We start from the raw sequence: 26,840 nt of genomic DNA, 5'->3' as shown, positions 1-26,840 counted from the left end.
GCTGAACAAAATTTGATTCGAAAACGTCGGATCTTCTTGAATCTTTTCAAGAACTCATGAGCAAAGTGGTTACGCTTAAAAAGCTGGAGGGGGTTCAGTTCTTGCACAAGCTTTATTTTCTACGCTTTCAATTTAAAATCTCGACGTAAACTGCGCCAAGTCGTTCCATGCGTCAGTTCGAGTTGCTGCGAACGGCGCCGAATCTACTCTCCACGGTGTACACTCTCAATTATGGCTGCTATATTTTCTTTACTGCGTGCTGGACGTGGTCTATTCGATCGAATGTTATCCAATAATGAATGCTGGGTCTCAAGACTGTTGATGGTGTTGCGAATAGTACGTTCAGTAGGTCGATTATGTTGATCATAAGTTGAGCCAAGCGCACGAAATGCATTCCTTCCAGAACTTGAATTTTTGTAATAAAGTTGAACGACTTGTAAACGTTGTTCAGGCGTAAGTCCTTCCATGATGAAATGCCAAACAATAGTTAGATATCTTTCCATAATCTAAGTCGATAGAAGTAGTTTGGGTGCCGCGATGTCTCAAGATGGTGTGATGTGGATTTTAGTTTAATTCTCCACTCGCTTTTCATATTATATGTTTCTACAATATATTTATGGCAACTTAGACTAAATATCGTTTTCATTTCTTTTTTTCAGATTGTTATCCGTAACGCCTTCAAGATGCCAAACGAAGTAGCAGTCGTATTGTCCTTCAACAGGCCGATGCCATTCAGAAACGCGTCCCAATAGTTTGCAATTACATAAAAATGACTTAGAACTACGCCAAATCGTTTTGGGACGTCTGGAACTGATTGATATTTATTGCACGTACAGTGCAGTTGTGGTTGAAAGCGAAGAAGCACTGCGCAGCTAATGGAAAATGGTTTAGTGGACTCTACAAAAATCTACGCATAAAGTATCACATATCCCACTATACTAGATTTCCAACAACATCCTTCTGATTCTGCAAACTTATGTATACTTAATAGATACAGTCTCCTTTAGAAATCAAAAAATACTCATTTCTCGTGAACACATACTCTAAGCACAAATCGCCAATATGAATTCCGTAATCTCCGCGTTTAAAACGAAAAAGAATTCCAGCAATTCTGCCACAGCCAATGACAAGTCCACTAATAACCTCGGCACTCTGAACACCACCAGCTCCGTCAGTGCGAAGAAGAAGGCAATTAATGCACAGGATAACGGTTATCAGTATCTGCGACACATACGCGAAATCGAATCCGCCACCAAGATGTTGTCGCCCGTCGTGGTGGTCGATGACTTTCGACCGCCCTGTGTCGATGTGGTCGATCACGCGCCCGCCACCGTACGTTTGGCAGCAGCTTTGGATTCAACATTACCAGCCGACTACAATATGAACGGTGCCAAGTGTGCGTTGTTGAATGGTGGCCCTGTTGCTAGTGGTGGCGAAATAATGGTGCGAGTGGGAAATATGAACGCAACTAATTTTGTAGCAAATGTGGAGAATGGCAATTGCAGTGAAACACCCGCCAGCAAGACGATGACAAACGGGCAGACGACCCAGAGTCCACCAACGCCCAGCAGTCCGGTGGCGCAGCTGCTCGACGCTGACGATGATGAGTCAGAGCACTCGACAGCAGCATGCACGAGTAGCTCCAGTGAGCAAAGCAACAGCACGGTGGTGCATAGTCCAACGGGCTTACGTGTGGCGGGGACAACGGGTGCCAAAGTCGCGTCTACCGCACAAGCCAGCCCAGCAAAAAGTCTGCGCAGCAATTCCTCAACATCGTCCTCATCCTCCACATCCACCTGCACCTCTACCAACTCTGCCGCCAGCACATCAGCATCTTCATCTATTGCCGCCATATGCAATTCCGGACCGAGTTCGTGCAGTTCGACTACCAGCTGTGATGCGACTACGCTAGCCAACTCTTCGCCACACAATTCCACATTAACGTTGTCGTCGTCGACGGGCAGCGGCGCTAGTGTCGCATCGACTTCATCTTCGCCCACAGAGCAGCTGATCAGCGCCAATGCAGCAGATGCCGATTATGTGCCTGCGTTTCTGAAGTCTGCGCCCGTCACATTGCCCATCATCATGCCGAATGGCAACAGCAGCTTGGCGTCGATGCCACCACACTACCACGGATACGGCTTGAATGGTGGTGGCGGTGCGGGTATCGGTGTGTGCGGTGGCACACCCGTTAACTCGGCTTCCACGACGCCGAAGCACGTGCGTTATCCAAAACCGCGTTTGAGTTTGAGTCGCTTCATCAATCATTCGATGCCGTCGGTGCATGGACGACCGAATCTGAGTGTGGCAGGCGGCGCAGCAACAGGCGGTGCCGGCGCGGGCGGGGCGGCGGGTACAAATCCGCCAAAGCGCATTTCGACGCATCAGCGGAATTTGAGTTTGGACTTTAGGTGAGTAAACGACAAAGTTCTCTCTCTTTCTACAATTTAAGTCTACATCCACTTCAAAATCATATTTAATACAATTTATGGGACGTGCAACGTCTTTGCAATCAGTGAGGCAGAAGTTTCCAAATTAAATTTAGCATTGCTGCAAACCATTGCTGTGTGCGGAATTACTATTTGTCATTGAATGCTGGCGACAACTGCTTAGTGAGGCGCTTAATAGTTTCTCATAAAAAAAATTTGGTCGCGAAAAGCAATTTGCTGCATTTATTCGCTGTATCATGGCAAGAATTGCTTCATTCGCTGAAATCGACGCTCTCTGCGCCTTGGGTTCGCAGTATGCTACACAGTTTTATTGTAAAGGCGTCACTGTCTGCTTCACGACCGCAAATATTTTAAATTTTACTCTTTCTTGAATTTCCTTTGAAAATTGATTTGCATCCGAAGGTTATGACTTGTAATTAAAACCACAAAAATATTTATATTTAATGGTTTCTGATTAGAACTTGTATTGCGTCAGCTCGTTCAAAGGTGGAAGTGGTGTCTCGAGTAACTCGGATAATAACATTTGAGGTTAAAATTGAAATATTTTGTTTATTGGATTTTGTGGCTTCGTGTTGATTGTGAAATATTTAAGAGTTTATTTCCGGAAGAATTCATAAGAATTACGCATTAAATCTTTAAGCTGAAAATATTTTCATTAACACCAATTTAGGGAAAATCCGTAGCCACAGCTTTAAGAACTCTTTGTTTGAATAAGACATTGAATTTCTCTACGGTGAGCTGGAAGCTGAAGGAATGGCTCGTTTTTTTAAGTTAAATAGTTCAAATTTAAAATTTGTAAATAATGGCTGAAGTAGCGCAACCACGACTGACGAATTTTCCTGCAGGTCAGTGACATCCGCAACTTTCGTCCAAAAATGCGGTCCAAAATGACCACAAAAGCGTTTGAAATTTAATGGCAATGCAGCTGAGGAAATAGACTGCGTTCAACCATAATGTTTTTCAGTCATTAAATGTGATTTCCGTCATTGCGAACGCACATTTATTTATGAAAGCTATAAAGCTTTATGAAAGCTCTGCCGTAAAAAGTTATTATGAAAGCGACTTTGTTTATAATTTTACTACATATGCACATATTTATGCTAAAAAAATATTGATTAAAGTTTCCTGGCTGTGTTTTATTCAAATTACGCTTAATTCTTTGCAAAATCCCGGCTTAAGCCTCGGGCACTCGCATTCACCTAAGTGTGCGTATGTGCAAATATATGCGGGAATATCCTTCGCTTTTATTAACCACTTGTTTGTGGCTAATTTATGCGCGACCAACCCCAAATCGAACAAACACAACTAATCAATTAGCTTACAAAGTGGATTCTGCCGACTGCTTCCCACACTAAAAAAGCACTTTGTAAAAGTTTGTGCGAGCCTTGCCAAAGGGCCACGTTCCATGACGTTTTATGTATGCGTGAATGTACATTGGTATAGATACCTGTATGACAAAAGCACAACCAAGTACCAAGGGTCGAGTAGCCCTAGGCTTCACTGAACGCAAGGACAAATAGATGTACATTTACCGAGCGCTGAAGTAAAGTTTTATATATGCGAATGTCTTGTTTGTCCGTATGTGCGCATGTGTATGAATGTGCGTGTTTTTGGGTGTTGGCCTACGCAATTAACGAATTGACCGAAAGACTCACTAACAAAGGCCAATTCATTAGGCAAATAGAGTCGGTCTTTTATTTCCGTCACACGAGCGCATAGCACACAATGTCAAATGAATAAAGAAGCACGAGCTGAAGTGTGGACTCCACATATGTATGTATGTATGGGAAAGCTGTAAATAAAAGACAAAATTGAGGGTGATGTACTGGCTTTTAAAGAGACGCGCCATGAAGAATGCTAATGAAGGGCTGAGCATACTATCTGTAGGTAAGGACGGAAATATGTGAATGGCATAAATAGGTGGGTTGTGATTGTAATCGAAACTTGAAGGCGCAACAGGCGAAATAGAGAGCATATAAACCTTTTTAATACACTGCTTTATGGGTTTTATGGAGTAAAGCATTACAGGATTGTGTAGATTATACTTCCTTTGCTGTGTATGCCAAGATTCAATCCATTAGGCATACAATGTGTATAAGAAACTCTTCTTGATTGGCACGCCTGCACGTCTTATGATTTCTGTATGGTTTGTTCGAGCCGTATATATGCGACTATCTATGAAGAGCTGCTCTGTAAAGGCATTTTATGGTTACAGAAGAATTTTTCTCAAGCAAATTTCGCAATAATCAAATTGAGTTGAGGCGAGCTAAGTTGTTTGAAAAAACACTATGACAGACTCACGAGTACAGGAATCCCAATCAGAAATAGTATGTAAAAGCCAAACTTCTAGATTTTGATAGCTAAATCTCGTCAGCCGTCCATCAGTGTGTCTTCTATGCGGTAAGTAGCGGCATCGTGCGGGAAACTCTATGCGTTATCTGTCATCAGTCTCCTTCTCATGTAGTATCTACGCCGCAAATCGCAGGCAGTGATGTCTCGTGAACCTTTAAAATACACGCAAATACCTTAACATCCTTAAAGCACCGACCATCCGCATACCACAATTTGTGGCCTCAGCACAGCGACCTAGCCAATGCATTCGCCATTGCACCAAAACACTCGTACAATAACAACAACAACACAATTAAATGCAATGAAAGCATAAGCAATTCTATGAATGCCAAATAATTTGGTATTCAGTGGTGTGCCCCGTGAAGCACCCAAAGGAATATAATTAAGAACGTGGAAATTGAATGAATACAACCGAAACACACAATGTCGGTATAAAAAGTGCTCAATTGGCGAAGCGATGGCATCGGTGCAGGCGCAAGTGAATGTCCTCAACGTAGTAAGATAGCTTTACGTAACTGTAACTGTTGTTGGTTTGTTTGTTTGTTTGTGGCAGCGTGCAGGCGCTAGTTTAGTAATGGCGAATCGTACATTAATGCAGTTGTACATGCATACCAACACACACACGCATAAATATATGTATGTGTATGTGTGTTTTAGATTGGGTTGTTTGCCTACGCGTCGACAAAGGATACATTTGCGTAATTGCATACGTCACATAGCAGATAGTGAATTGCTTTCGCCGCCACCGACATCACCGGCCCCAACACAGCCGCACCGCCCCGCCCGTAAGGCACGTTTATGTGCGTGCATCGGTTTTTAATAGAAATTGAATGGCAACTCCAATGAATTTGTGTCGGTTCTTGATCGTTGTTGGCGCTTAGCAACAGTTTCAAATGCTGGTACGGACTTTAGCTGGCTTCAATTTGGCTTAGTCAGATTCGATAGCTTAACTTTAGGCAGAATTATTGCTGAAATGTTTGAAACACACATACATATATGTGAACGCTGTGGTTCTATTGAAATTGGAAATTGAATCTTGTAAGCTTAGATCTGTTCACGGTTTTCTATGGAAGCCGTTAGCCGATGGCTCAACGAATATTCAGCCACGTTAGAGTAATGCAGCTCTCTTTCCTGAATAAGAACGACTGTATTTTGATAGAATTTGGATTATTTCGAATCATTACAAAACAATAAGAAACAATCTGTCTCCATTTGTAAACTCAAATAACTAAAATTCGTATGTCCTATGCTTCTCAGACTCGAAATTTACGGTGGATGATGACAGCCGATAACTCAAAATTCACAAACGCTCACAAAATAATAATTTATTAATAAGAAATCATATTGCTTGTTAAAAAGTAACTTCATTAAGATCTATTATCTAGTCGATGCCGAAGCAAGTGTTAACCGTAATGGAAAACATTTTCTTTTTCATCAAAACAGAAACACCATCGGAAATTTTGCTTTCATTCTGAGTCATGAGTTCTCAAGTTTTTCACTATTCAACATTGTTTCCGCAACATTTTTCGTGCATTTCTTTAATTTGGTCCCCGTTGCCACAAATTTTTTTTTTTTTTTTAGCCTAAGAGCAGCAATTTCGTTCAGTCTATTATTTTAGCGCGTCAAGGCGCGTCCAACGTAATTGACAAGCCACACAGCCACAGACAAAAGCGGGCGAAATGAAAATGAACGAAACAAATGAGAAAAGAATTAAAACAAAAACACTTTTCTTTATTACCTTTCGTGTACTTCATTTTGGGCGTAACAATTTGAAACTTGAAAGCACAGCGGGGGGTAGTTCTATTACATATTTGCGGTTGCAAACTTTGACAGCCATGCGGAGGGGAGCGATGTTTATAGGTGGGTGAGCGGGAGGACAGGTGTGTTGGTTCGCATACCTTACGATATAGTTTGGCGTCCACTTTGGCGCCAGTCTTTCAGCTGACGAGCTCTGGAAATATGCATGGCGCCTACTGCCTGCCACAAGCAACACGCAATGAACTGACAGTACGTACAGCTCAGCTAGTTGAACGGTCTGCAGTACTCGTACACGCCGCACCCCAAAAAGGAAGTTGCCATTTACTTACCTTCAAGTAAATGTCTATATGTATACATATAAGGGTGAGGCGGTAAGTGGCGTGAGTCATGCGACCAACACAACGATTGCCACTTCGTGCGCTTCAATCAACTTTCTCATGCACTTCGTGTATGTCGTCCTTTGCCATCGAAGCCTTGGCTTTGACGTTCAATGACAAATGAATGAAATTTTTCAATAAAATTTAATGAATATAGAAATTGCTGTTATTACTTTGCTGCGATAGTTCAACGTTTTTAATGCCGTTATTTTTATTTTTTCAAGGCGATTGTGACTCCTAATTGCTTTTAGCTAGCAATTAGATGTTGTTTATATTAATTGCAAATAATATATGTATCACACTTTAAGTTAGTGACGAGGAGGCAACCGAAAAGTACCGGCACTGTCAGTGAGAAGAGTTGCGATAAAGTCTCGCTGATTTTTGTTTGATTTTCACCCTAGGATTAAAATTTTGAAGAGTCTCAGAGGAGGCTTTTATATTCTTAACACATTTTTTTATTCCTAATTGTTTAGAAAAAAATATGGAATAACTGCAATTTCCAATCCCGATCCGTCGGAGCTTTCTTGATCTGTCAGACTTTTTAAAACCTGGAAAAACACATCAAATCGAAAAGACCTCATTAATGTAATTAAACCAAAGAAATTACTTCAAAACTTTGGCATTCATATACATATATTGTATTACATGACAGCTACCGTTAATTTACACTACCTGCATATCTAACTTCTATAAAACGCCCGCCAAGGGTGTGTTCAGGTATGACGCCGTCGATTGCGTGATTTCAAACCAGTTGCATGTCTTAATCCTCACTCATATCACTGCTATGTCCATATGTATTTATTTGCAAAATTACATATGTACATATATGTAAGTATGTATATGGAGTCGCTATTGTTTATTGCATCACTTTTAGGTTTGTCCTCTGCGCTCGTAAGACTTATGGAGACTGTTATATACATACATATATAGATTTACTATGCATTTTGCACGCCATAACCGGCGTAAGTGCTTTGCTGTCGCCCGTCACAATTCTGCCCTCCTTGCAATGCGTTTTCACGTCGAATTTCATTACCACATTAAAGACCCTTTTTGATTAAAATGTGATTTTTATATGCTCACATTTCCCACTGCAAAATTGAAGTTTGCTTATGTTAGTTGGCGTTGAAAAAATTGCAGAAATTTTATTTGTGTGTGTATGTGTGTTTGTGCGAATTTCCTTTTAGCTGCAGCGTTTTAGTGCGCAGTAATGCTGTTATAATTCAATTTGCATGCCAGACGCGTTGTTGACACCGAGGAACCAACAAATCGAATGTGCCAACAGCAACGCACTCCTCTTCAAGCAAGGCGAACATTCTCCTGTTAATGTTCATGTTGAATTTTATGTTATGTTATTATGTTGATGTTAAAGCAAAAATGTGCAATATGCTGTTGGATGGGTTCTGCCATTTCAGAATTTAACAGCGATGTTAATAGTTATATTTAATAACTGAAAGCCGTACCAGTTTTTTTCAATTTTGATTACAAATTTTAAAAGTTTTTAAATATTGTTCTGTATAGATATCAGCGAGTTTGTCGTGACTGAGTGCCAAAAGAGCAAGCAACTAATAGGTCACTTTGAAATGAACTGTATCTTTATTTTCTGACGTATCTGTAAAGAAAGTAATAGCATTTTTACACGATAATAGTACCTACATAAAATCTGCCGAAACCACTTATTGGCAGTTAAAAAATTGACTTATTCATTATTGTAAGTAGAAAATTTTGATAAAGAAATAACACACAAAAACGACAAATAAACATTTACTGGACAACTGTCACTCTTACCATTTGTGAACGATAGAAAATGTTGAAAATTTTTCTGATTCGAGTGCAACATTCTGAGAAAAAACATACGAACCTCTACAAAGATTGAAGAGAAAGCACAGAAATTAGGCAGCCTGAGCTTGAGCATAGGTCGGCATTAAAGCAAAATTTTTCTAAAAAGAATAAAATGCTATAATTGAGCCCTTGTTTACCCGAATAAGTATGAATATAGAGTAATTTCTTCTATAATTATAGAACAAACTTCCTAAGTTCTCCCTTCTTATCATGCAAAAATTTGAATTTTCTTTAAATAAATAAAAAAAATATATTTTTTTGAATTCTTCTCTTAATCGTGCCTCTGATAATGAAATGCTTTTGAGACTAGTTGAGAGTTATTAAAGCTCTTTCGTGGAAAAATTTATCAGAATTTTGTTTGAAACAAATGTATCCAGAAAAGCGTATCTGAATGTATCTTCTAGGTCTTAAATAAGTCCATTATTCAATAAAAATAATTTCGATTGCTTTTGACAGGTTTGATTAGTTGCACTTTTTAAATAATCTTATGTATTATTATTGAATTTTCCTAACCTAAATGGCACTTCATCCGCTGCCCATGAATATTACACTTCACTTTCACTTCATTAAATTTACGAGCGTTTTTTATCTGATCTGTCAGTCCTACAATGAAATTAAAAATTCGTCTTATCTCGCCACATTCCGATTCGTTGCGCTTTTCTCACTGCACTCACTGCAAAAGCAATCCACAAAAAGCTTGCTGCATTGCCATTGTCCTTCACAAAAAATCTGTCTGCGCTGCTGTTTTACTTTATCTTTTCCCTTTCATCGGAAATTGTTGCATTTGCAATGGCAATAAAGCTTTTCTAACCGCCAAAGTCGAAAAACAAAAAATCGAAAAGTCAAAAATCAAAAACTGTGAAAGAAACAACAAAATTGACTGACCCACATGCCTGACACTTTGTTGGGCGTTTACATGGTCATTGGATTGACAGACAGAGCCTAAACCGACGGCGCCATATGTTGCTACTGCTGCCAACGTTTGATTGCTCACTTTGCACAGCGCCCGATAAATCGCTGGGGTAGCGTGCGGAACGCCCATATTTCTTTCCACTTTCAACACAACAGCAACAAAAAGTGTGGCAAAGTGTGCGAAACACAATCACTGCAAAATTTATTAACTTCTTTTTATTGGCAAAGTTGATCGCATTGCAATTACAATTCGTTTTCCAAATGCACTTGCGCTCTTTTTTTTCTTTGGTCTCCATTGGTGAACTGATTTTTTGCACACGCCGTGAACTCCATTATAACGTTGTTGTTGCGTAAATTTTGTGATTGTCATTTCAAAGTCAATTTGTTAGGATTTTACAGCCAGCGTATGTAGGTATGGTTTGTATATGTGTGCGTGTACGTGTGTTCGGGTGTTTGAGATGCGAATGTGCTTGCCAATTCAGCTGTGTAGCTTGCGGGCCTTTCCTCATTCTCAATGTACTTGTATATTTCGTAATTAAAGCCTTGCTCAGAGGTGCTGGACATTCGGACGATGTAATTCTACTTAGAAATGTTTGGCAATGACCAGATAATTTTTTAAAATTAACTTTAAATTTACTTTTAATGATTAAGACTCTAAATAGACGCAAATTTACCAGCTTCTGGTTTTAAGAGATTTCTTAAGATTAACCCATATAATCCCAACTTTTTTCTAGAAAAATTTTGAAGGAAAGAAAGCAATTGCGGTTAGCTATGAGACACCAGTAATCAAGCGCTTAAGGCCTTTTATTCATATCTCTCGTAGTTTTTGAGAAAATAGCCGCCCCAAAAATGGGGCGCTGGCCACACCAGGGAGCACTAAAAATATACTATGTAGTTCAGTTAATATAAGATGTGATTTCAGTTTTATTAAAGAAAATTATAAATTTAATTCAGATACCACTTTTTAATTGATTGAATTAAAATAAATATAAATAAAATTATGAATGGAAAGCCTCAAAACAGTTTGTGTGACATCCAACATCACATTTTCGACACTTTTTAGTTGTGTTTTTATGGCACATTGCACATCTTATTTGAGTTGCATTTGAAATTATTATGTGGCCTTGACCATCAAGGCGAACCCCGTCTGGAACTCTACGTCTTTTGCAACGAGGCTTCAAGGGGCGACCCATTGTACGTGGAAGGGAGTATTTTCCTAAGCAAAGAAGTAATTATGGCAAATAGAAACATGAATAATGAATATATTTACCAAGATATGTAGTAGTTATTACTCTAATAAATGCAAGATAGTCTAATGAACGATTTTCTTGACCATCTGGAGACAGTTTATAAAGTTGAAACGCATTGTTCACGGATACGTTCAAAGGCCACATCATCAACTGCCAGTACCACTTTTTACGATTGATACTGATTCGATAACATCCCACATTCTGATCTAGTCGGTCAGTACCGCCCATATATCTATTGTACTGCTGGATACATAATGGTTGTGGAATACCTATCTTTTTCTTTTGACTGCTTGACCATCGTTGAGCCGATCCCAGAGGTAGTACTCCTTCGGCAGAGGAGGCCAAAGTAACTACGTTGTTGTCATTATAGCGAACCAGCGTAATACCTGATTTCTTATCAGTAATCTGATGATAGCTACCCCTCGGTTTGGATTTTATGCTTTGAAGTGACTTTTTCGACGCGATTTGATCGAATAGTGCCAGTTCCCTGATGTCCAGATTCCTTCAGTGCTGTTAGCAAACGAAGTGACGTGAAAAAATTATCGATGTAGACGTGGACTTTGAACCCATTTGGTAGTTTAGACAGCAAATTCGTAACAACGGACCCACCAACTCCTAGCTCGGGATTAGTATTACCGGTGGAGGCTCCTTGATAAGGTTCAGCTTGAATCAAATATCCTAGGCGAGTTGCCATGCACCAAATCTTATAACCAAATCGGATTGGTTTTCCATGGATATGTTGTTTTGTGCTATGGTGGCCGTAATACGGTACCATGGATTCATCTATACTTACTTTCGTAAAGCGCGGAAAATATCTCATCCAACTTGCGTTAAGTTTATTCCACAATGGGCGAACCTTTGTAAACTTATCTCCCTGATCTAATAATGTATTGTCGCTTACGTGCATATATTTCAAAATTTGCTCGAACCGAAATCTTGTCATAGAGTTGGCAACGCCAGGGTGATATGTATCAGCACCTGTGTCCCAAAACATTCGCTGTCTTGCATAGGAACAATAGCCACTCAACAAAAATATAGCAATTACAAGACGCATTTCTTCTCGCGTTACGTCAAACTGGTCGTTCCCCTCGTAAACGGCATACTTTTTCGAGTTAAGTACTATCAATTCTACTAACTCGTCATCATAAAATAGTTCAAACCACTCTACAGGGCTCCGAGAGTCGTTGAGAAAGTCAGGTTCAGTCCAAGTTTGCCTCTCATACGTTGGAAGATCCTTGTTCTCCCACTCTCTATATGGCAGAGGTTTTTTCTTTGATTTTCTCACTTGAGCTTGATTCCCAATTTTTAGTTCAGATAAAGAAACATTGTCATCACTGTCGTCGAATCAGACTGATTTTCCCGCCCAACAAATTCATGCCTCAATCCACCACCACCTTGTCTAACTATTTGTAATTGCCCTTCAGCTCGTAGCTGATTTCCAGAGAGATGATTAAAGTTTCCTGCTTCGGCGTCGTCTTCGTCACTGTCACCATCACTTAGCATGTGATTTTCAGGAGGGCAAATGTAAACAGAAGCATTTATAATATCTTCTTCATACTCCAAAATATCGACTATGTCAGCAACAGTTAACCTGAATAGTGAGTTTCAGTTATGGAATTTCCGTAAAATATAAAAAAGCAGAAAAAAGAAATCGGAAAGAAAAAAAAATGTGTCATATATTTACTGAAAATTAACAAATGTGAACAAAAAGTTTATGAAAAAACATGTGGGCATATGTGCTCAGCGCCCCAAAAATGGGGCGTCACAAAATATCTCTTACAAAACTTCACAGAACCAATAAAACCACTTTTGACTTTACTTTTCCACTCAACAAAGATAAATTTATAAACTTTAACACAAAAATATCACAACTTGAAGATATAACAACATAAACTTACTTATTATTTCGCGACATCGCAAATTGTACAAAACACCAAATTTCTTTCACACGTTTGAAAAACAAAGTGAGGTTATGGTGAAAACAAAACACATGATAGTGTTGCCGCACAATCTAAAAATATGTAGCTAAAGGATTTTGTGGTAATAGACAATTACGTTTTTTAATAACTAAAATAAACTAAGCGTTTTTAAAATGGGGCGCTGGGATTATATGGGTTAAGCTTATCTGCGGTAATATCTCAAAATCTAGGTTAGGTTAGGCTAATCTGGTAGGCCCATAAGCCACGCTTAGACCAGTTTTGGTCCTTTACCAGATGGAGTTCAGTTGCTAGATCCAAGAGATCCCTTAGAATGCATGTGCTTGAAGCGAATTTTAACAGACTCTGCGGCCTCACTATCGATACCTCTTCCAGTGTATTATACTGTGGAGGCTTACAGCGTAGTCTTGCCAATGCGGAACTTCTTCTTCTTAATTGGCGTAGACACCGCTTACGCGATTATAGCCGAGTTAACAACAGCGCGCCAGTCGTTTCTTCTTTTCGCTACGTGGCGCCAATTGGATATTCCAAGCGAAGCCAGGTCCTTCTCTACTTGGTCCTTCCAACGGAGTGGAGGTCTTCCTCTTCCTCTGCTTCCCCCGGCGGGTACTGCGTCGAATACTTTCAGAGCTGGAGTGTTTTCATCCATCCGGACAACATGACCTAGCCAGCGTAGCCGCTGTCTTTTAATTCGCTGAACTATGTCAATGTCGTCATATATCTCGTACAGCTCATCGTTCCATCGGATGCGATATTCGCCGTGGCCAATGCGCAAAGGACCATAAATCGTTCGCAGAATTTTTCTCTCGAATACTCGTAACGTCGACTCATCGGTTGTTGCCATCGCCCAAGCCTCTGCACCATATAGCAGGACGGGAATTATGAGCGACTTATAGAGTTTAGCTTTTGTTCGTCGAGAGAGGACTTTACTTTTCAATTGCCTACTCAGTCCGAAGTAGCACCTGTTGGCAAGAGCAATCCTGCGTTGGAGTGTCAATGCTGGTTCCTAAATAGACGCCAAGTCGCGACTGCGACGACTGTTTGTTTGATGACAGGAGATATTTCGTTTTGCCCTCGTTCACTGCCAGACCCATTTTCTGTGCTTCCTTGTCCAGCCTGGAGAAAGCAGAACTAAAGGCGCGGGTGTTGAGGCCGATGACATCAATATCATCAAAGACCTCAGCTTAAAATATACTGCAGTGGTTCAACAACTTTAAAGGATGCCTTATGTCTAACTCTATACGAAGAGCTCTGAACAGCATATTTCCGCACCAACTCCATCATCCATTTTCGGGCCGTCGATATAGATGTTTAGAGTGTTGCGGTATCTAACATAACTTTACGGGTCATGTAGTCGGTCAGAATATCTAAAGTCGACTTAAGTTAATGGGGTCAATGTACCCAATACTCGATCTTGTTTTCTAACACAAAAAGCTTTATGCTTGAGCTTAAATTTTTCAAGAATTTATTTCTTAAGCTTAAGGCCACTTAAGCTACTTTACATATTGTGGCATTCGTTTTCTTGTATGCTCTTAAAAGCAGACTCGCCTCTTTAATTGCTAAATAGTGCTATTATTACATTCCGCAAATTCTTTTAGTGTGGCACCCACATACCTACATCATCTGAGTGCACAATTGACTTACTCTTAGCGCACAATTTGTCTCCCAATATTTATTCACTTACATACATAAGTACATATCTACTCTTTGACTCACATTTTCACTTTGCCGCCCGAAGATTGCTTTACTTCGCCGTGTTCTATGGTGTAAGGCCCCAGCATTTTGTGTACTTACTTGCCGACGGCAATTGGCATTTCATGAAAAGCTCTAGACATATAGATATATAAATATATTTAAATATTTGTTGTTTTATAAGTTTACTGTACATTTACTTGACGTTTTCATGTTTAGCGTTGTCGCCGTTGTTGTCGTTAATTTCGCGAATCACGACATTGAATGTGTCAAAGGCATCGAATTTGTGCGCCTGATTGCTTCCTCAAGGCGCTGTCGGTCCGTTCGTCTCTCTGTCCGGCCGTCCGCCTGTCTGCCTGTCTGGCTGTCTATAATAAATATATTTTTATATGTACATATGTATGTATGTCATTGATTGTCTTGTTGTCTTCAAGTTGCTGATTTGCTGCATAAATTGTGTACTCACCGCATCGACTTTATGTTTGTACACTTGTGACTATGTATGTACATATGTATGTATGTTTATAAAATAAATTGGTCATAAAATAAATTCAGCTACTCAGAAAAATGTATTTATTTAAAATAATGTGTCTGTATTTTAAATATTTTTACTCTGTAGTAAATACTCAAAAGCTTTTTTTCCTACTTTCAAAATGAATTTGCAAGAAAATTTTCCGAAAGCTTTCCTCTATGCTTCTGAATGGAGTTTTTCATTTTCAATATTGTTGTGATAAAATATCAGTTTATTGCTTATTTGTAATAAAGTTTCTTACTAAACCAACCAAGCATTGTGAATTGCAACATTTTAGATTGCTACACAATATAATTATTGCCACAAACGAACTCGAAACGAATATGCTTATGACACTTGACATGAATTTATTATTATTTGGAATATTCACACTCCTGTGCATACGCATACATATATGTATGTATGTATTTACAAACTCCTGCTTCCGTAGCTTTCGACATTCGCATGGAAATCAAACTTAAGTGTGTGTGTGCGTGTAAATGTGCGAATACCGGAAGGCTCTCCCACACACATTTTATTGACTCGACAATTTTCTACTTGCCATAGTAAATTTTTGCATTTATTGAGGCAAATAAAAGGTTATGAAATACTTGAACAATATTGCCTACATTGAGTGTCAGTTGAGAATAAATTCAAATATTATTATTATTTTTCTCTGGTAGAAATCTTATAAAGAGCAAATATGTATGTAAATATCCGTTTCATTTTTCATAAATTTGAAAATTTTTGTTAAACTCGTTGCAGGGTTGTGTTAATGTAGTGAGGAGTGTGTGTGGAATATGAAAAACTTTTGTCAAGTACAATGATGATTTGTGAATCTATACTTATATTCTATGTAAGTCTTTCTGAAGGCGATGGAGCTTGCTTGTTGGCAAGAAAACTCACATCGATTTTCGATAAGCTTTCAGTGTAGGGAAAACGTTATAAAATTTAAACAAAATTGAAACCAAATTTGAGTTTTAGTTATAACTTGGTTATATCTGTTAGCAAAAGCTTACAATTTTTTACACATGTGATATCCTAGTAGGTTAGGTTAGGTTAAGAGATCGATCCTAAGAGGGATCTTATTGCGACAGCTTAATACTTCGGTCGATTATGATACGTAAAACTCCCAATAACTATATCATAAGACCCTTACAGATCGACAAAGCGCTTTGAGCCCATCAAAATTTTGTTCAGGTGGCTAATTTCAGTTTTGGCTATATCTAATGATTTTAAAAATGATGTTGCTGGTGTTAAAATTTATAAAGTATTCCAAATTTTAACTTTATATCTATCTTATCGATATTTGGTCAATCTCAAAGCGCAGGTTACCACCATTTTGTACGGTAAAATTTTTTTATTTGCTCTAGGAATGATTTCAAAACATTTAAAATCCACAAACATAAAAAAATGTGTTAAAAAAACCAGTTTCAAATTCTATTCTAATAAGAATTTAGAAGAATTCTTAAAATTTTTGTATCAAAATATCCGAATATGCCAACATTTGGCAAGTAGAAAAATATCAATTGAAAATAAATGTTTCCCTTTGCTCTGTTCGTTGACTTGGAAAAATTGCTCTTCATTTATCGGGGGGGCAAAAAGAATGTAGCAACAATAATTGGCATTTTATTGCTGCTGTTATCCGCCGAAGAATTTACATATTTGCCCACAACGCGTTAAACCGTCAAATAACCAGCCGAAACATGCCGTTATTGTTGCCGCGCACCTTCCCTCAAATCATCATGGGCCCATTTTTCTCCCCCATTTGATTTCATTTGTTCATCCTTATTGACTCAACGCATCCTTGCTGACTTCATTGCTGTGTTTGTGTACATAAATTGCCAGGTCTTCCTGCAGCGCTAAATGGTCTTTAACACAAACCTGATGTATTATTATTGCCATTGCTGGTGTTTATCGCTTCGGTTTTGTTTTTGTAACTGTTTTTGTTTTTGTTTCTGTTTTTATTCACATTTATCTTTTATCCTGTGGAATTGTTGCACCGCTCACCGCTTTGGTGTGCGTGAGGCGTGTGTCTTGTTTTATAAGCGAATTTCTGTTTGTATTCCCATTTTGCTGTTGTGCTTGTTGTTGCTGCCATGGCAACAAAGCAACAGAGTGCTCGTATTACATGTATAGCAGTTGCTCGCCCAATGAGCTTGTAATTGCGTTGAGCTTTCGAAAGTCAGCAGCGACATGCTATTAGCCACGCACTTCCTATTCCTTCATGTCCTCTCTTTCTCTCTCTCCCTCTTACTGCAACTCTTTCTCTTCTTTCAGCTGGTGCCTTTTTGTTTTCATTCATTTAACCTTTGAATTGTCATCGCTCTCGCCTTAAGCGCACCGTCTCCCAGCTTTATCTGTACGTATGCGTGTATACTTAGGTGGATTTCCGTTATGCGCTGCTTTTACTCCCACAGAAAGGGTGCGTGTGAAATTCCCGGATAATTGCGTAAATAAATTCCTTTTGCACATACCAGAAATGGCATTGTAGGCTGGCAAACTCTCCCGCCTTCACGACTATGCAGTATTGAAGGCCACACCCAAGGATACATTCTCATATAAATACATGTATATATGTATACAGTAGCGCCCCAAACATTTTTACTTTGGCTTTGTCTTGCATAGATATCATAACTCGGCTACAACCGCGTAAGCGTTGTCTCCGTCAGTAAACAAGAAGAATATGTATGTATATATGTACATATATGTATCTCCTAGTCTAAGTGAGGTCTATACAACTCTCCATTCGTACGATCAGTTTTAGGTGTAATGAGTTCTAAAATACCTTTTGTTTTAAATTTTATAAAAAGTTTGAAAATAAAACAATATGATTGGATAGGTCTAGCTTTCAAATATTATACAATGTCGAAAATATTTCTTCTCTTCTTCTTTACTGGCATAGAAACCGAAGCCAGGTCCTTCTCCACTTGGTCTTTCCAACAGAGTGGAGGTCTTCCTGCTTCCCCCGGCAGCTTCTGCCTCCAATACTTTCGAGCTGGAGTGTTTTCGTCCATTCGGACGACATGACCTAGCCAGCGTAGGCGCTGTCTTTTAATTCGCTGAACTATATCAAGATCGTCGTATGCGATATTCGCCGCGTCCAACGTGCAAAGGACCATAAATCTTCCGAAGAACCTTTCTCTCGAAAACTCGTAACGTTGACTCATCAGGTGTGGTGATCGTCCATGCCTCTGCACCGTATGGCAGAAACGGGATGATGAGTGACTTATAGAGTTTGTTCTTTGTTCGTTGAGAGAGGACTTTACTTCTCATTTGCCTACTCAGTCCGAAGTAGCATCTGTCGGCAAGAGATATTCTGCGTTGGATTTCGAGTCTGACATTGTTGTTGGTGTAAATGCTGGTTCCTAGATAGACAAAATTATCTACAACTTCGAAGTTATGACTGTCAACAATGACGTGGGTGCCAAGTCGCGAAGATGAAGACTGTTTGTTTAATGACATTTATTACATATTTGCTATATACTTCTAATTTCTAATATTCTAGTACTCAATTTTTGTATATAACTCAATTTTATTTCTTATTAGCAGCACACAGTTTCTGTCGTTATTTTTTAACCACCACTGTACAAATGTTTTACTGCCTAAGATACATAAGTGTACATGCATATATATTATATCTTTAATGTACCTCAAAGTCATTTCCATTGCCGCTTTATGGCAGCAGTTGTGCCTCACGTGCCGTAGCTTTATGTACAATTTCGTGCTGTCTGCCAATGAAGGATTTATTTAACTCATGTGGTTCGCCTCAAATGTCACCGAGTATTGTAGTGTGGTAGGCAAATAAACTGAATTCGTCGAAAATTTCGAGCAGTTACATATATACCGTGTACATCTCCTCGTCTCATCCACCAGGCGTCGTGCTCCTTAACGCCAAAATGTTGGTTGCCAAAAATTTTGACTTACGTTTTCTCCTCTCTCCTCGTTCCTCCTTAATTTTCTTCTCCGTATACAGCATTCGTCCTTCACACCTTTACTCGGCGCGCCCACAGTCGGCTCGCAAGCCCCTCGTACTCGATTTGCTCGCTTCGTTGAATTTCACTTTGTTAGCAACACACCCTTTGTTGTGGCTTCGTTTTTGTTTTCAGCATCCCACACGTTCATTCTGACTTTTTTTTAGATTTTTTTAAAGATTTCATTAACACGTTTATATATGAATTTTGCTATTGTAATTGTGCTTACCTTCATACAAATGGCACTCTGGGTTTGTCAGAGAGGAAGTATATATAAAATGTACTTATATTTCAGCAGGTTTTAGAGACTCTTTTTCTCATTAAATTTTTAATTGTGCTTTGGGTCTCTGTCTCTGAAAATTTATTCCCACTTACATACATACATATATGGACCAGGGCACCATCCTTCTGAATAGTTCATATCATCAACTTTATCAAAAGTTCAGAATTTGTATTAATGTTGGGTAGTCGAAAAAGTCTCTTCGTATTTCTAATCAAACTTTATTAAGACAGTGCGGTCATTAGAGCAAAGAAACGATGGTAATGAAAGGAACTTTTGCTGCACTGTGTGCTTAGCCTTAGCATGTCTAAATATTTTTAAAGTGTTAATAGTTGGTATAACTGCGCTTCAAAGCATAACTATAATTTCCCTCAAATACACTTGTCTTATTTAGTTTTGCAACATGTTGGCCTTTATGTACATACATACATATAAACATACTTTACATATGTTATATGTAAATTGAGATATTAAAGTTCTTCCTGGCGTCAGTTTTCTGGCGCTCCGGGGAACACAACTTTGCAGGTTTTCAGCTTTGCATGCGAGTTTCATATCATGTGTGCGCACAAATTAGAAATTCAGAGTTTCTTGTTGGTTTTATTTTTGCTTGGCCGACTGGTTGTCTTGAGTTTTATTACTCACACTGCAAATGCAAAAACTATTTGTTAGCGGTAATTTTCTTGCGCTTCCTGTGTAAGGCCATTAGAACTGAGAATTCTGGCAAGCTTCGCGTGTAAAATCCGCTCGGCACACACCCAATTTGCAAGCAAGGCGTTTGCCTGGTTGCCTCGTTTCATAACACGCCATTATGCCTCCAACGCTAGCGTACTCACATGCCAAATCTCATTATGTAGCAGTGTCGACGCCACTCGCAGGCGCACGGGAGTTCCGTGCACGCGCTGCCGGCGTCATTGTATAACTTCCATTTGCATGCATATAATATGCCAGTATTCACACGATTCCACATTTGCATTTGTACACCTCTCAAAACCGTCTACAAATGCAATGCATACGCCATGCCCGTAGTATTGTGACGGCTCCACAATCGCAAGTTCAATGGCATCGCTGCTGACACAGCTGGGGCTATGAATGCGGCAGTCAGTTGTCGGGCGAGCGGCACTGTTGATAAAAAGTGGGCGCGCGCAACACTCGACTCCACACTCGTACACACAATCAATGTCATAGACAGACCACAACAGCCAAGTGGCAATTCGAGGGAAGTGATTGTATTGCTTCCCTATTACCCGGCCGTACCGAGTACTAGTTTGTAGGAGTATTTTGATTTGCCTCTTGAGCTCCACAGCTTTCTGTCATCATTATGCTATCATGTTCAATAGGACCATTTGCTGTACGCAAATTTAGAGACGTCTGCTGTGGTTACCGACTGGATACAGTGCTTTACTGGTAAATATGTACAGTTAGTTGGGAGCTATTCGTGGCGATTATACTTTTTCAAGTATTTCAGCATGTTTATCTTGTCGTATGAAACTTCTTTAGCTTAAAGTGGGATTCAATTTGAAAATTTTTGGATTCCTTGATCCTATAGCCGATTTCCAGGGGGACCACCGAAAAGAGGTGAGGCAGTTTTTCTGCTTATTATCTCAAATTCAAATTTATTATTGCTATAGGTAGTGCAGGTTATGATCTGAGGGCAAGTAAAAATGTTGATTTTTGAAAAAAGGGCAGCTTTCCAAAAAAAGTTGATTTTTATGGAAAAATGAAGACTGCAAAGTGGCTTAAAAATGGAAATCATTATCAAAAATCTCATTAATTCTACCATTACCCGACAAATTTATTTAAGTAGCATTATGAGAATTTTCGGTTAAGCGATCCAGCCATTTCTGGAGAAATTTTCCTCTCCGGCTCCGAAAAGAGAGTCTCGAGAAAAATGGATTTAAAGTTTTGGGAGCCAATTACACTAAGTTAAAAACCTTTTTTCAAATACGTCATATCTCCAAAAGTATTGTCCGAATCTATATCAGGTTTTTGGAGATATTCTCAATACATTTTCGAAACATAAGCAAAAATAATAATAATTTTTTTGAAATTTAATTTCACCACTTAATTAAAGCTCAATTTTAAAAAACGTCATACAAATCTTTACGTCCGCCACTGTACGCTTGCACTTAGACCACATAAAGGCGTGCTGTAAGCATGACACATCACACAAATCGTATATACACACACACACCACACCCTCTCCCATTCACTTTGACAAAGTCCTCATAAATTTTCAAGCTTTTAAGGGGAACGTATTTTCCGATTAAACTAAGCATTGGCCCCTCATACGACACAAGTAGCTGACAGTGTTAGGGCCAATGCCACGGCAGCTCAACGCCACCACGACGACTGATTCACCAGCAGACGGTGGCAGTCTCGTTGCTGCGGCCACCTACTAGACTTGTTTGCTGCACACGAGCATATCATTGAACTGATCTCGTTTTTATTCGCGCTGATTTCCCTTTATTTATGCGCTCTTTTATTTGCATTCTCCCCCTTTTCTGTGACTAATTTAAAAATCAACTACCGGCGGCCGGTCACGACGGCGTCACTACTGTTTTTAGTGCCTGTGCCACTACAGACGCGTATGAGAAATGAAAATAAAAAACCGACCGGGGAAATTGAAAAACGCAAAATGCAAAAAAGTACTCCTGAACAACACTCGACAGCCCTTGCGTGCTTCAACTGTGCTTGCACTCACTGCCACGGCCAAACTTGGGACTTTCCTGTGAAATTTTGCTTTTATTCCACCTTTTTTTTATACTTTTAGACTTTGGAAAAACATAGTGGTACGCAAATTTGCCTTTTCCTTAACTTTTTTTTGCCTTTGTTTTGTTCGCTTACAAAGCATTGTGCTCGTACCTTGACTTTCAACCTATCCCACTGCGGTTCTGCGTCGACACTTGCTGCCCTTGTGTGCAGACGTTTTCGTAATAACTCTACCCTTTTACTATGTATTTTGCATGCCTTTTCTGTTTTCTTCGATTACACTGCACTCTTTTCTTAGTAAGGAATAGTTCTTTGTTGCGCCTTTGTTGTCTAGCTGGTAGCTGCTAGCCGGTACTTAATTGTATCTACCGCAGTATATTGGCCGAGTACATAAGTTTAAATAAAAGCTTCTGCTTCATTTTTTTTTTGTTTTGTGCTTTACTTTTTCTCCGACTTTTCCTACATTTGTAAGTCGGTATGTTCTCGAATTCATTTGTTGTGTTTGTTGTTGGTGTGTCTGGTAACCATTTATTCCGGCTGTTTGTTCTAATGTGTTAGAGACTCCAACAAGCTTGACTTCTTTTTTGTCTGCGTTAAAATGTCAATTCTTTGGTAGCTGATAGATTTGTCTCCTAAGATGGTCTAATATATCGAAAGCTGAGGTTAACAATCGCTTTATAATTCAAGCCAACGCTTTTTCTTGATACGCATATATACTATATATATATGTACAATATATTCTTGTTTTTGAAAATGTATTGCATTCAAAAGGATGTGTGTATAATTTTTTATTCCTTTGGTCACTGCCTGCCGCAAAAAGTTCTTATTCGCCTTCTTGTGTAAGTTTATGTATTTATTTCTTCGTTAGAAACTTAGTTTGTATTTCTTCTTTTACCAACCTCTTTCTGTTGGTGGGGTTAGTGTTCGATACCTCTAATTTATCAGAGTATGCTGAAACTTTTTTAGTTCCTTTTTCTTTTTGTTTTCGCAAATTGTATTAGAAAAGTTTTATTGGTCATAATTCTACGGAAATAGTGGTGAAACGTGTTGGGAAGTTTTACCGCTAAACAACTTGAGGAAATATAAGGGTTCTCAAAATGACGCTATACAGGCAAGGCAACAGTAAAATAAATCCGAGCGAACTCGGATAATTTTAGAAATTTTTCATTGGTTGATTTTTTTGTTAAAACAATATTGGTTGAAGATATATTATATTAAGTTGAAGATATTTTCCGATAACAAGGAAGTGGGTGATGAGTTTATCGCAAGCAAGGGTTTGTGATTAGTACAAATTATTCAAAGAGGGTCGAGAATGCGACAAACCACGTTCAGGACGGCCATCAACACATCAATAAAATAAAGGAGTTGGCGCTTGAGAATCAGAGATCCTACTGTCAGCGTCAGAATATCGGAAAGCTGAGTGAAAACCATTTTAAAAAGTCATTTGGGCCTAAAAAAAGTAAAAGCACAATTGGTTCCAAAATCACTCAATTTTCTCGAAAAATAGCGTCGCGTTAACATTTGTGAAACAATGCTCTCCAACTACCAGGACGTCATGAAAATTATTGTCACTGGCGAAGAGGCTTGGATCTGTGCTTACGACCCCAAAACAGACGATCAATGGGCTGAATATCGTGGCCAATGTGTTTCGAAGCTGAAAGAACCAAGTCAAAACAGGTCAAAAATCAATTATATGTTGACAGTTTTCTTCGACTATCGAGGTATGGTGCGCTCCGAATACTTGAAGTACTTGTATTTGTGTGCGCGAAGCTATTCGTAAAAATAGATCGGAATTATGGGCTGACAACACTGGTTTTTTCACCACGATAATGCACCGTCGCATATTGCATTTATTCTTCGTAAATTTTTCGGCAAATTTTCAACCATCACCGTATTCGCCTTATTTAACTCCGTGTGACTTCTGGCTATTCAGCAAACTCAAACGACCGCTCTGGGGAAACCGTTTTGAGTCAATTGAAGGCATTAAACGTGAATCGCTAGGCGCATTGAAGGCTATTCCGGAAATTGACTTTAACATTTGTTTAGAAGATTGAAAAAAAAACGTTGGCATAAGTGTATTGGCGCCAAGGGGGATTACTTTGAGGGAGACGACATAGATTTTTAGGAATAAATTAAGAATTTTTATATTATGAACAAAGTCTTACTGATTTCTGCCCATAGTAGTACTCTAAGCTAGATACTAAATGAAGCAGGCGAAATTTACTAAAAGCTATTTATATCTTTTACCTAAAATTTAATTCATTATTTAAAATGTCTATTCTATATTCTAAATTCTATAACTTAAATTTAATGTATACTCACAAAAACTAATATTTTTTCTCTCTTCTTTTTCAGGTGAGTTTCATTCCAATTACAACTTGTTTGATCGACTCTATTGAGCATCAGTTTGATTACAGCATTAATTACCGACAAAATAACTGGTTTGTTGTTTATAATTTCGAATGTAATTACTTCCTCTTCAAATCTGCTCTGTTATATTAAAAAAAATTAAAAAAACTGATATCTGTGCACTGCACTGCACAATCTTTATTCAAATCATCATTTTAATTACATTATTTCATGATGAAGTTTAGTGCTGCTTATCTGATTACAAACGCTATGATTTGTCGACAGCATTTTGTTGCATCGCATGCTGCTTTTTACACACGCCACCCGGTTTGCACTTTCACTAAACGAGAAATTCAATCAGTTAGGAGAATAGCGCCCAAAAGTGCGGAAAACATGCAGTACAAATGTAAATTACTCAAAAAAGTGATTTTTTATGGTATGATAAGCTCTGAAAGCAAGTGCAACCCGGTACAAAATTATGGGGAATTTAAAGTGATTATCGCTTTTTCAATGTACTCTTGAAAAAAATTATTATTATTTAATTATAATATACATATTTATATTTATTATTTTCACTAATTTTTGCACAGCTGTAACTTTTTTCAACTTCCCCGAATTTAATTTTTTTTTGGTTAAATGAAGCTTAAAATCTCGCCTTTCCAACACTATATGGTATGACACAATGTGATTGGTAGCACTAGTGATATACTTGTACGACTGCAACGACATCTATTGACAGAATACGATAAAACGTTTTCGACTACCCAATATTTAAAATGTGTTAGGTGATGTAATGATTTAACAAATAGTATTTTTTTTTCTTTCTTTCTTGACGCTTCAGATTTTTTTTTGGCATATAACGCTTATAATCTTAATTTTTTTTTTTTTTTATGTATTATTAAAAATACCTAGTTAATTGCACCAGCTAAAATATTGAAATTTAATGAAGTCCAAAATTGTTTTTGCTCAATTTAAATTAAATAATTACATACATGGTTTTAGTATTAAAACTTTATGAGAAATATGTCCTGATTAATATTAAACGCGTGAAATTTCGTTATTAAGGGGGTCATCCCATGTGATGGCCTGTTTTTTAGGGATTTTTTAGGATTTTTTTTCTACGACCAGTAAATAGATAGAGATTTAAGTTTAATACTATTTATTAATATATATTTTGACAATATAAATATAAATTGTTAACTAAAAATATTGTGTATAACTGAAGTTACAGCGTTCTGAAGACCCCCGTCTCGAAAAAATGAGCTTGCACTTCCTCCACGATTCCGGCTGATTGGCTTATCTAAAAAAAAAACAAAAACGGCGTTTTAAACTGTATGCCTAAATGCACGGAATGAACCATTATCAAATGAATATACAAAAAATTGGACTTTTGGTAGACATTTGAAATAAAAGTTGCGATTTTTCCGTTTTTTTTTGTGTTTTTTGCGATAATAAAATAGAAATTTTGCAGATTTTCGATTGATAATAGTTCATTCATTCATTGTAAATTTCAAGTCATTCGGTCAAGCCGTTTTTGAGATACGATGGAGGAAAGTTTGAAAAACACAGTTTTGAGAAAACGCGTTTAAAGTTTCAAGTCACAATAGGCTCCAACCGTAACTGCCAACTCAGCGCTCCGAACAGCACTTGCTTCTATCTGCTGTATCTTTAAAACGACTTGGAATTTTCAAAAATCCCTTTACTACCGTATTCTAGACATGTTAAGATAGTAATTTATGAAAAAAAAATTGATTTTTTGAGCCCATCACATGGGATGACCCCCTTAAGAGGAGAAACCATATGCTTAGAGCAAAATCCACGAAAGTCGACAACGTCTATTTTATCACAACTGCCTTCGGCCAAAATTTCTTCTCTCAATATCAATCTCATCTTGCTTGATTCTTTTAGAATCTGTTAAGTTTCATCGTTTTCACCTGCGCCCATTTGGCCTATAGCGAGAATAGTACATTATCAGCATTTCCTTTCAATAATTTTTTTAATTATTGAAAATTAGCTGCCTCACTTCGCCCGTCTACTTTGCCGCCACTCTGCGTTGAAAGCACACTGGCACATTTATATTTCATTTAATTAGGCTGCAGTGTGTAACTAATTGCAGCGGAATTAAAATTTCAAAAGCCACACAAGATTTTAATGGAATTTCGGTAGTTGCTGATTAGTTGGATAATGTCCGTTTGGTTGGGGGCCAATATTTACAGTGTGTTTGGTTATTTTCTCTTTTTGTACTTGCGGCTATTGTGGGCTGTTTTTATTGTTATTTGTGTAAACTTTTGTAATTCAGTTATTTTTTAACCCAACAGTGGCCCAAATTTGCTAGAAATTCCAAGATGTTTGCTTGTGTAATTATTATAAATGATTGAATTAACTCCATTAACAACTTCAAGATTTGTTACTGGTATGTAAGCATGTTATTAAATATTATTTTGTTGTTG

General features: G+C 38.3%; 1 protein-coding gene and 1 long non-coding RNA gene across 4 annotated transcripts in view; one reads left to right on the top strand and one right to left on the bottom strand.

The window, feature by feature from the left end:
• Positions 1 to 26,840, top strand: part of LOC126763040 (phosphatidylinositol 4-kinase beta) — a 146,653-nt gene that overhangs the window by 80,595 nt on the left and 39,218 nt on the right. For all 3 annotated transcript variants that reach the window (XM_050480208.1, XM_050480209.1, XM_050480210.1), the window contains exon 2: positions 660 to 2,411. In XM_050480208.1, the coding sequence (XP_050336165.1) occupies positions 1,063 to 2,411 (1,349 nt within the window). In that variant the 5' untranslated portion in view covers positions 660 to 1,062. The remainder of the gene's footprint in view (positions 1 to 659; positions 2,412 to 26,840) is intronic.
• LOC126763089 (uncharacterized) lies at positions 10,393 to 11,384 on the bottom strand. Its single transcript, XR_007667552.1, has 2 exons — positions 10,959 to 11,384; positions 10,393 to 10,904 (listed from the first exon to the last, which is right to left on the bottom strand). It is a non-coding gene; the product is annotated as an uncharacterized LOC126763089 (long non-coding RNA).

The sequence above is a fragment of the Bactrocera neohumeralis genome, chromosome 6 (genome assembly GCF_024586455.1).
Source record: "Bactrocera neohumeralis isolate Rockhampton chromosome 6, APGP_CSIRO_Bneo_wtdbg2-racon-allhic-juicebox.fasta_v2, whole genome shotgun sequence".
In the NCBI taxonomy this organism is placed as follows: domain Eukaryota; kingdom Metazoa; phylum Arthropoda; class Insecta; order Diptera; family Tephritidae; genus Bactrocera; species Bactrocera neohumeralis.
This window is presented reverse-complemented; position numbering and strand designations above follow the sequence as displayed.